Source organism: Perissodus microlepis, chromosome 10 (genome assembly GCF_051167445.1).
Source record: "Perissodus microlepis isolate ML-2025 ecotype Zambia chromosome 10, ASM5116744v1, whole genome shotgun sequence".
Taxonomy (NCBI): domain Eukaryota; kingdom Metazoa; phylum Chordata; class Actinopteri; order Cichliformes; family Cichlidae; genus Perissodus; species Perissodus microlepis.
The window spans coordinates 905,360-916,655 of NC_140470.1; the positions used below are offsets into that span (position 1 = coordinate 905,360).

Here is an 11,296-nt window from a genome sequence, read left to right on the forward strand (position 1 = left end):
GAATTGTGACATTAAAAAAAAACAATAATTGGTAAAAGAAATTTAATTTGTAGTTTTAAATAAACTCTAAATGCATTTAGGACGTTTTTTACTCACTTTATGTCTCTTCCACGATGTTATTTCTCCCTCCAACAACATAGGTTACAATTAGATTAGCATGACCAATTATGCAAATTAGGCGATGACGTCATTTAGCGACTTCTAGCGACTTTTAGGACAACCAATAGCGATTTTCCTTACTGAGGAGTTGGCAACACTGCTCTGAACGGCAGCAGGGAGATCCTGTGTATCTGAAGTGACTCAATGAACAGTCAAAAGTCTTGAGACACTTCTCATTTCCGTTTTGCTACTACAATGGGAAATAAGCCCATTGAAACATAAACGCAAATACAGAGTTTGTGCACTTCTAATGAGCTTGAAAGTCCAAATATTTGGTATGAACACTTTTATTCAACACAGCCTAAACTCTCTTAGACAAGTCCTGTCATTTCTTTGAGTAGTCTTCAGGAAGAGTCGTCCGGGCTTCTTAACGGACATTCAAAGCTCTTCTTTGCATGTCGGCTGCTTCACTGCTTCAGCGATGGAGACGTCAGGCCATGACTGATGGTGCGCTGTTGCGTGCTTTTCTATCCAGGTCTACTTTTACTGCATTGGCAGAGTGTTTGTGACCAATATCATGCTAAAAAACAAACACACTACTCCTCTGATAGTATTGCATGGTGGGTCAAAATCATAACTCCATCATAACACAAGAGCCCCTGGAGGAAATGTCATCTTTGGCATTTTCTGTTGATTCAAATAAAGAAATGGGAGCGAATGATATAGTAACACAGCGTCTAAAGATATGACGTGTTGCATGTGTAGACAACACTGGCTTCTCCCTCAAAGTTATGCAAAGTGTTGACTGTTTAAGAGGCTCGAATAATAATTAAAAAAAAAACCAAAACGTTCCTTTGAAAATGGTGAGAACTGAAAATGAGTGAAAAAGCATCCAGCATCCAACGAAGAGCTTAGCCTGGAGAACTATTGCTCAAAAGCACTTAGGTCGTCTGCTTGGAAGCAAAATGGTTTTAAAAATGAGGTGGCTCAAGACTTTGGCACAGTGCTTAAACCATACTATGGCCATAACACAACAACACTAAACACATGTTAGAACCTGACTGACGTGTGTCGTTTTTATTAGAATATGTAACAAACATGTATTAGGATCAGATGATCCACTCAGAGGAGCCCCGGCAGGCGTGCATTCGTTCCAGTAAACTTCATGCAGATCAGATCTTTTGATAATTCTCTAAAGCATTCAGCGTTTGACTACAAAGTTAGAAACTGTATATTTATTCAGGTTATATTTTACAATCCTGAGTCCAATGTGTAAAAAAAGACACTCCGTCCTGTTCATCAACACGGCGTCATTTACATTCTACGAAGCGTGACGGAGCCGAGCGATCGGATCGCTGAACAGATTCTCCACGCGCTGCACGCGTCTGCACGTACGTGTGGTGACTGCGTGGGCATCTGCACGACAAACAGCAACGAGCAGAACCTGGAGAGGAAGGCATGCTGGACGGTGACACGACTGCAGATGGGAAGAAGAGCATGCACGAGCTAACAAGGCTGTGTAAGTGAAACCATGTCAGTGTGACACGCTGCGTTTGTTTTTCATGTTGTGAATAAGGGAACAGCTGAAAGTAGACTGAAACAAATCTACTATGACTGCATAAAGAAACCCCTGTAAGACCACTTCATGTAGACCCCAAACAATCAGAGTGCTTTTCTTAGCCCCTGAAAAACTCATCCTTCAGAGTAGAGCAGCCACTGATCTGTCTGCTGTAGCGTTTTCATGGCTATTTGGTAGCAATGAAGAAGAACATGGTGGAGAACAGCCCCGTGCTGTGCTCCTTTGAGGTTACCTGTGCTGTATAAATGCATGCAACTACTGAAAGAATCAAAGCAAGACACTTCAAAGCAAACTGGCTTTTCAGGCCAACCGTGTGGCTAAATGATGAGAAGAAGAAATTACAGCTCATAAAATTGGAATGACAGTCCGGAGGAAGTCAAACTTCGATATGCTTCAGTGACACATGCCCAATGCTTGTCAACTGGGAGGTAGTGAAATCCAGAGTAGTTTACGACACAGCAAACGTTCTGCACCAACTTGCAATAAGAGTCTTTGTGGCAGTTTGTTGGTTAGCTCTTGTTGAGGTGGAGCTTGCGGCCAAAGTACTCGGGCGCTGCATCCAGCAGCCAGTCGGCATCGACCAAACAGAGGTCTCTCATGTAGCAGCGGGAGGTGTGCAGCAGCTCGTTGAAGACTACGTACGCTGGCTTGGCCTGGAAAAGGACGGAGGACGGGTGGATGGCCACGGGCTGGTGGGTGTCTAGAGCCAAGTAGCTGCCGTCGGGCTGCAGCTCTGCAGCGTTGACAAACATCCCGTGGGCAAGGCAGCGGCGAACGCTCGCCGTGTCTGCTCCACACGATTCCAGTTTCAGGTTCAGCTGGGAAAACAACAAGACGTGACTTATTAGACCGGTCACATGAGTTCACCGCAGAGACGCACAAAGACAGGTGTGCAGCAGGGATCGAGGCAGCAAAGCACCGATTCATCAACTCGCTGTTTTCAAAAGAGCCCTGGAGGCGTAGCCTGTGAGATGATGCACATTCATAATCATATTTACACATTAAATGTTAATAAATACTCCGTAGTTGATCAGGATAAACAGCGATTCCTGGGAGAATGCCTCTGTGCTGGCAGAGGTTAGCAGATGTACCTTAAGGCAGATTTCTTTAAGTTGTGCCTGGACGTCTTTCACGAGGCCCATGTTCCTGCTGTTGACAAAGTTCTCCCGACACCACTCCTACAGCAGCAGAGATCACGTGACAGCTCAGCAGCACGATTTCATTTATGTATTTTCATTAGTTGTGTTCATCGCACCCACCTTGTTGCCACTGACTTTCTTGAACGCTCTGTAAATGTTTAGCAGCGTCATGTGGTCTCCTTCACTGGACATGAACTTCTTGCGCACTGCAAGCACCTCGTCCCGCCGGGCCGGAGGGTTGTACAGCACGGTGTCCACAGACAGCAGCGACACGATGCTCAAAATCTCCTCAGAACACGAGTAGTCGGGGGACAGCAGGATGGTCTGCAGCGTGGAGCAAACAGAGGGGTTATCTGCTTGTGAGCTGACACTTTGTCTTTGACTAAATGTACAAAGAATATCAGAGCAGAACCAGCGGGATTTACTTTGGCATATCTGGGCTCCAGAGGGAAGCTCGCCATCTTCTTTCCCAGAGTGGTGAGGAAAACCTGCCCGTCCTTCTTCTCCACAGCTCCCAACAGCTCCAAATGATCCACAGCAGAACGGATGGCCTCTGGTGTAAAACACAAAGCACGACTACAGCTAACTCTGCATCACTTACCGGAGGACCAGAGGGGATTCCTGACTGACAGCATCTTACCTGGAGAAGGTTTGGACATGAAATCAAAATTTGTCACGTCTGGAATCCCCAGAGCCATGAGCTGCAGCATCACACCTGCCAAGTTACACCTGAGGGTGAGAAGCATCACACACAGCTAAATCAATGAGACACGTGAGGTGGATTTTTACTATCACGCGTGTAGAGCAGACTCCACAGCCTACCTCTGAATCTCAGGAACAGTCATGGGGACGAGGTTGTCAAATTCCTGCTCAGTGTAAAGACGATAGCAGAAGCCAGAGTCCTCCCTGCCAGCCCGGCCTGCTCGCTGCCACGCCTGCGCTTTGGAAACACGCTGCACCGCCAACACCTCCAGGCCGCTGTCTGAGAGTCACATCATGTGCGCTGTTAGGAGAACACCTTATCTGTGCCGTTCAATTTAGGATCACGGGGGAGGGTCACAAGCCAAACAAATATTTTTACACATCTAAATGATCCTTACAGCAAAAAAAACCTGGAAACCACATTTTTCCCCATTTGTGGGTTTTTTCCATCCATCTATCTTCTTCTGCTTATCTGGAGCTGGTCACAGGGGCAGCAGCCCAACCGAGGGACCAGACTAAGAACAATTCAGAAGAAGCCCATCGAGGGAACAGTTCACCCTGCCCGGGACAGGGTTACCGGGGCCCTGCCCTGGAGCCAGGCCCGGGGAGGGTGCCTGAGGGCGAGCGTCTGGTGGCTGGGCCTAAATCCATGGGGCCCGCCGGGCACAGTGCGAAAAAGGGACACGGACCCATCTTCCTGCAGGCCCACTACCCGCAGGAGGCGCTGCAGGGGTCGGGTGCACCGTGTTTTCCCCCCCTTAGTATTAAATGGAAAGACTCAAGCACAAGTATTTCTCTCTGCATGATTTGTGCATTTGCAATCTGAATCTTCTCACCTGGATTGAAACGTTTGGCCTTCACCATCCCCGTGTCTATGACGTATTTGATCCCAGAGATTGTAACTGATGTCTCGGCGATGTTTGTGGAGAGAATGACTTTCCTACAGCCCTGGAGAGAAAAAAGGTTTGCAAGACTTACAACATGATGCTGAATGTTTAAATCAGAAGATGCTGCTGAGAGCAGCAGTGTGTGACGTTAAGACATGTTTGTACCTTTGGAGCTGGCAGGAAGACCCTGAGCTGCTGTGTTGGGGGCAGAGATGCATATAGTGGGATAACTACCATCGGGCCACAGCCGTCAGGCAGATGCTTGGCGATGTCCCGACACGTCCTCGCCAGTGCCTCAATCTCCTCCTGGCCCGTCATGAAGACTAAGATGTCGTGTGATGAAGGAGCCTCCTGCATGACCGTGTGTGGAAAATCGTCATCACGACAGAACAAAAATCTGTGTTTCCAATAATGATGCTGAAGAAGAGCGGTGCGTTTGTTTGGCTTCATCTAAACTGGAAATAGGAGACACAGAAACTACCTGATGGATCTGGAAGATGGAGACAAGAGCAGCCTGCAGGTAGTCTGACTGTGGCTGTTTGGTGTAGTAGATCTGAATGGGGTGCTGCCTGCCTTCCAAGTACAACACGGGGGACTTGTTGAAGTAGCTGGAGAACAGATCCACATCCATCGTGGCCGACATCACAATGACCTGTGGAGGTTAGAACACCAGGTGCAGGCTTTAGAGCAGATGCAGTGAGGCGATTCACACTGCGTTTACTAGAAACGCTGAAGTCACAACACGTGTGAACTTTGCTCCGACCTTCAAGGGAATCTTGTTAAGCTCCTTGCGCCTGCGCTGAGCCGTCTTAACCACACCAAAGAGCACGTCGGTGTGCACAGTGCGCTCATGAGCTTCATCCAGGACCACCACAGTGTAGCGCAGCAGCAGGGGGTCTCCGATGGCCTCGCGCAGGAGCATGCCATCAGTCATGAACTTCAGCTTTGTCTCAGGGGAGGTGACATCCTCGAAACGCACCGTGTAACCAACCTAAGAGGAAGCAACAGAAACACAGCGCAGACGTCAACAACGCAGAGGCATCAACTCGAGTGTCCACAGCAGACGAGAATCCCGTTTATCGTGAGTACCAGCTTCCCCAGCTGAGTCCTCTTCTCCTCTGCCACCCTTCCTGCCAGTGAGATGGCAGCAACTCTTCGGGGCTGAGTGATAGCGATCATGCCCAGCCGGCCGATGCCAGCCTCGTACAGATACTGAGGGATCTGAGTGGTCTTCCCAGAGCCGGTCTCACCTGCCGGATCACACAGGACTGGGTTATCTGACACATACAGATACAAGCAAACTTTAACTCTATTTATATATTTAAGGTTTCATATTTTTGATTATCACGTGGGCAGAAATAACAGAAAGGACACATGTCTGTGAAGTGACGTTAGCCAGACTTTCTACGGGTATAATCGTACTTACGTAGGTAGCTCCACCCACAAACCCAACACACCAACACAAAATAGGCAGTTTAAGATAAACTACAGTGTAGAGTGTTGTTCACGTGTGCGGCTGGCCTCAGGTGTAGCAGCAGCTAGCTGTAGCTGCGAACACTCACCTATGAGGACAGCACCGTGCAGCTGTCTCAGCTGGCTCAGGAGCTGAGGCTTCGCTTGATAGATGGGAAGCTGCTTCCTCTGGACGTCTATCGGAGTGCTCGCATTTCCCTTTCTAGGCAGCAGCATTCCAGGCTTGTTCTTATCGAGGCGGAAAAACACGGATCCCGGCTTGAATTTTTTAGCCGGAGGAGGGTCGGGGTCGTGAGGCATGTTCTGGAAAAAGTGACTGTGGGAGCGAAACCGCCGAGGGCCCGTTTTTCAGATTGTTTCACGCCAGAAATGAAGAAAATAAAGTTGTTTTCATACTCGCTGTCAGACCAGCGAGCGGCACTGCGGATGTTTTGCTACCTCGGCAAAAAAAAAACCTTCCCACGTGGTCGGCGCAGAGGTTTGACGTCATAGATCGAGTCAGGAATGTCGGGTTTATAGCACGTAGTAACATACGTCCTGTACTGGCGCACAGCCCTTTAACCTCCTGAACATATTCATACAGTTTGCCTTTACTACACCGGCCACGTTATGAGGTACAGCTATTCAACTGTAAGCAGCTGAGTTCACCTAAGTGACTTTGAACGCGGCATGGCTGTTGGTGGCAGCATCAGCAGCTGAGAGCAAAACATCCAGCGAGCGGCAGCTGTGTCAGAGACGCTGACTTGATGCTGATAGAGATTTCAGGGGAGAAAGATGGAGCCACTCCTTACATCATAAATGATCGAGTAAGACAGGAGGTTGGCATCATGGATGTGCAGCCGACAAATCTGCGGCTGCTGTGTGATGTCATCATGTCTGTATGAACCAGCATCTCTGAGGAATGAATCTGTGCCACAGTTTAAAGTTCTCAAGGCAAAAAGTGTGTCTTAGGCAGTATATAGCAGACACAAGTGTGACTTAAACTACAGTATAAGCAATACAAGAGTGCTCTACGAAACAGGATATACACACACTTTACACTTTTTAGTCCATTAACATCACTCTAGTTTGGAGGACATGAAACAATAAATGAGATTGCAACAGTTTTTTTAACGTTACTCACTTCCTGTGGTGAAAAGCACTTTATTTCTACAGGTGCGGCGCTCCTCACTGTTTCTCAGTGTCCTTCGGTTTCTCACAGCCTGCGTTATTACTGCCACTCAAACTCTGACAGCTAGTATCACCGTAAAGGTCAGATTAACACTAACTTTACGAGCAGGAGTTTGCGTGAGATGAAAATCTGTGGATTATATAGTAAAAATGGGTTAATTGATAAACAAAGACATTTATGTCATTAATAACCAGGATTGTACCAAGATCTTATTAACGTAGTCAGCTTATCAAAATACTATGTAACCACGGCTTTTAGGCATTTGGGAATTTCTTTTTTAAATCACTGAGGGGCAACTGACAGATTATTGATATGTCAGGAGCTGATGGGACTGTGTGCTTTCCTGTGGGCTGAGATTCATGTGGATTCAGCCGGAGTCAGTCAGAGAACTACACTCTTCCAAATTTCACCGTATAAACCTGAAATCTGTTCTCAAAACAGTGTAGAAGAACACAAACCAGATCCAGAGCCGTCCGTGTGTGGTGAAGAAACGGTTACTGTGCCACTCTTATTTTTAGCTCCAAAAGTCTGTGGCCAGTCATTAAAGTCAGTATTAATATTACAACATGCAGACAGAATCATGAACAAACAGTCCCACTGACACAAATGTCAACATCAGTGATGGATTTTTTTTTTTTAGAGAGCCGGCTCTTTCTTTTTTCCAATGTTCCCTCTAAGCTGCGCATGTGCGCAATTGCGCACTGTTGGCACGGTCTCTGCGCACAGAAAATCTGCGTTGCGCACAAAAAAAAATCTAACCTGAATTGAAATTAAAATTAATACTTCAACAATCATGTTTTGCAGTGTTAGTCAGTAAGTGACTGGCTGCTCCCATATGGGATTAGAACGATGCCACCTTATCCCATAGTTCAGCCGATGCGTATATGCGCAGCTAATCAACGTTGCTGACAGGCTATGACAGCGTCCTTATGTGTCCACACCGGTGTTTTAGCGAGCAAAGCGGCTGATGTGGAATGAAGCCACGTTAATGACAACATGTACAACCATTGGAGATGTGAGCAGGACAGACGAACAACTGACGGGAAAAGTGTGGACTTTATAGCAGTTTTTAAATTGTGTTGATTGGCCAGGAAAAACCAGAGTTATGATAAAAAATGTTTGTTTTTTTCTTGAATACTGTCGTTGTTTATATTTACTGCGGGAAGAAACGGTAAAAACGGCGTTTTATAAGAAAAAAGTCTCGAAAGCCTGCGAGCAAAAACAAACCCTACCCCCCACCTTTCCTATTGGTCCAAAAAAGTACCATGTCGACCAATCAAAAAATGATATGGCAACATGGCATTTAGTTGTTTAGGGAGGGGGAAGTTTTAGGAGTGACGGCGTGTTTGAGAGATTTGAGAGGTTTAGCGCAAATCTTGTGTAGTTAGTGTGTAGTTAGTGTGTAGTGTAGTCAGTAGTGTTGTTGTGTGTGTCAGAACAATGAGTCAAGTCAAGTCAAGTCAAGTTTATTTATAAAGCACATTTAAAAACAACCAAGGCTGACCAAAGTGCTGTACAATAAAATACAAATATAAAATACAATAAAACACAAATACATAAAACACCTCACTGATAAAACAATAGATTAAAACAATAAGTTAAACCTTACTAAAGGCCAATGAGAAGAGGTGAGTTTTAAGAGCAGTTTTAAAGGTTCCTAGGCTTGTGGAGAATCTGATGTGAGGAGGTAAACTGTTCCACAGTCTGGGTGCAGCCACAGCAAAAGCCCTCTCTCCCCTAGTCTTTAGTCTGTACCTGGGAACATCTAAAAGCATCAGGTCTGCTGACCTCAAAGATCTCCTGGGGCGGTAAATGCTAAGAAGCTCTGCCAGGTAAGGAGGTGCAGTACCGTTAAGAACCTTAAAAACCAGCAGTAAAATTTTAAAATCAATCCTAAAAGCAACTGGGAGCCAGTGGAGAGAGCAGAGGACCGGAGTGATGTGGTCTCTCTTTTTAGAGCCGGTCAGCATGCGAGCAGCAGCGTTCTGCACCAGTTGGAGGCGATGCAGACAGGAACGATCTAAACCAGCATAAAGGGAGTTACAGTAGTCCAGCCTTGAAGTAATAAAAGCATGGACCACCCTTTCTAGATCGTTCCTGCACAGGTAGGACTTGACTTTAGCTAAAATCCGTAGATGATAAAAAGATCCCTTGACTACGGAGCTGATTTGTTTATCAAATTTAAAAGCACTGTCAAAAGTAACACCGAGGCTCTTAATGGAGGAAGTACATTCGGAAGTTAGGGGTCCCATAATGAGGCGACTGCTGAGTGTTACAGGTGTTACAGCAGTGATACATCTGCTGCTGTCAGGCCTGCAGGTATCAGGCTGTTGTTCTCCTTCATCTCATAGTGGACAGAAATTATTTTTTGGAGTGGCACAAATAATTTGTGTGGCATCAGATTTGATGCAGAACAGCTGATTGTTCTGTAAATAGTTTGAAATGTTTATTTAGAAACGCCTTGGCTGCATTTTTAGGTAAACAGCTGCAAAAAACTTTGTTGTTTGCATAACTCAGTTACTTTTTTGAAGAAGTAACTATATAATTAATTGCCCAACATTGGTCATTATTTACTGTATTTTGCAGACAGAGTTACAGACTCTCTCCCAGACCACAGACTCATACTCATAAGATTGTATGGTTGCCGGTTCGAGTCCCGGCTCGGACAGTCTCGGTCGTTGTGTCCTTGGGCAAGACACTTCACCTACTGGTGTTGGCCAGAGGGGCCGATGGTGCGATATGGCAGCCTCGCCTCTGTCAGTCTGTCCCAGGGCAGCTGTGGCTACAACTGTAGCTGCCTCCACCAGTGTGTGAATGTGAGAGTGAATGAATAGTGGAATTGTACAGCGCTTAGAGGTTCTTGAAAAGCGCTATACAAATGCAATCCATTATTATTATTATCATAATACAAGTCAGAGCTTTATAAAAAAAAAAGTATTTTTTTCAAAATTGGAGTTGAAGTTATTTTTCCTTCCAATAGTGTGAACATGCTGCACAGGTCAATGACTAGATTTATTTATTAATTTTCATTGTAAGTGGGCTAAAGCAGGTAATTAAAAGTAGTCTAACATAAATGTAAATGCTGTAATTTGATTACTTTAATAAACATGTAACTTGGATGGATTGGATGCTGGCGTGACCACAGTGCACACGTCTGCTGTTGCTCACAGTGGTCCAAGGGGACGCTCGGAGTTTGTGTGTTCGCTCGGACACATGAAACATTAGAGGGAACATTGTTTTCTTCAGGTTGTTTTGTTGCTTTAATTAATTTTTTATCAACAACAATAAAAATATGCACAAAATGAAATACTAATGTAAATTTTTTTTATTTATATATGTTTATTATATAAATATGCTTTTATTTATTCACTCCACCTAAAACTAAAAAAATACATTATAAAATACAAAAACCAGCTATTTACAATTCAACTTTGAACCATTTAAATTTTCAGCTTTTTCCTTTTAAATAAATTTAAAGTGAAACAACACAAAACACTGCAAACCACAACACAATGAAATATAAATGAATATGCAAAACAAAAAGAAGATGCATGTTCTCTGTCAGACAGGCCTGGGAGGATTTATTGGGAGCGTGTTTTCCTGCTTGGAATTACATACATAGGATTCAGTGCATGAATAAACTTTCTGAATCCTTTATCACCCACAAATGAAAATAGTTGGAAATCAAGTGCAATCATTTTCAGGTCTTTATCAGCTGAGTTGTGTCTTGCTGGGTCACAGACTTCTGCAAAAACGGTCTCATAGAGCTCTGGGTTGGTTTAGGTGGTGGTGGTGGTGGTGGTGTACTGCAAGATGCTGTAGATGCAGCAGCAGCAGTTGCATTAGACACACTGGCATCTTCATTAATATCACACTCAGCTGATTGTGTTTCATCTTCCCCTTGCACTGATGGGTGGGCAGTTCTCAGGTGCCTGTGCAGGTTGTTTGTGGAGCCGGCTCAAGATTGCAAATCGATTTCTATCTGGAACCATTTGAATTTTATAGACAACACAGAGGCCGAGTGTAGAGTCTGCAAGAACAGGATATCATAAAGAATCTAAAGAGATTGGGAATCCCCATCACTAGTTCTTATAGTGATATTAGATCCTCCAGATAGCAGGAGGACATTGAACTGATGTTGATTAAACATTAATTGAATGAATATTTGCTGGGCCGTGTGTGATAATGCTGTTTCAGCTGCTCCCTTATTAACAAGAGGTCGTCACAGCGAGCAGCTCCCATGTTT

At 45.1% G+C, this 11,296-nt stretch overlaps 1 protein-coding gene across 1 annotated transcript; it reads right to left on the reverse strand.

Annotated features, from left to right (window-relative positions):
* Positions 1 to 1,149: 1,149 nt before the first annotated feature.
* Positions 1,150 to 6,370, reverse strand: dhx33 (DEAH (Asp-Glu-Ala-His) box polypeptide 33). The gene is made up of 12 exons (XM_084941382.1): positions 5,969 to 6,370; positions 5,496 to 5,656; positions 5,170 to 5,397; positions 4,888 to 5,058; positions 4,572 to 4,757; positions 4,356 to 4,467; positions 3,640 to 3,799; positions 3,458 to 3,546; positions 3,243 to 3,370; positions 2,938 to 3,141; positions 2,770 to 2,856; positions 1,150 to 2,496 (listed from the first exon to the last, which is right to left on the reverse strand). The coding sequence occupies exons 1-12, from the start codon at positions 6,177 to 6,179 to the stop codon at positions 2,188 to 2,190; spliced, it is 2,046 nt and encodes a 681-aa protein (XP_084797508.1). The 5' UTR covers positions 6,180 to 6,370; the 3' UTR covers positions 1,150 to 2,187.
* Between the last annotated feature and the right edge of the window lie 4,926 nt (positions 6,371 to 11,296).

Coding starts and splice junctions, on each gene's coding strand:
- dhx33 (XM_084941382.1), bottom strand. CDS start 6,179: ATGCCTCACGACCCCGACCCTCCTCCGGCTAAAAAATTCAAGCCGGGA. Junction 4,468..4,571: donor TCTTCCTGCCAGCTCCAAAG/GTACAAACATGT, acceptor TTTTCTCTCCAG/GGCTGTAGGAAAGTCATTCT. Junction 3,800..4,355: donor GGCCAAACGTTTCAATCCAG/GTGAGAAGATTC, acceptor TGTGACTCTCAG/ACAGCGGCCTGGAGGTGTTG.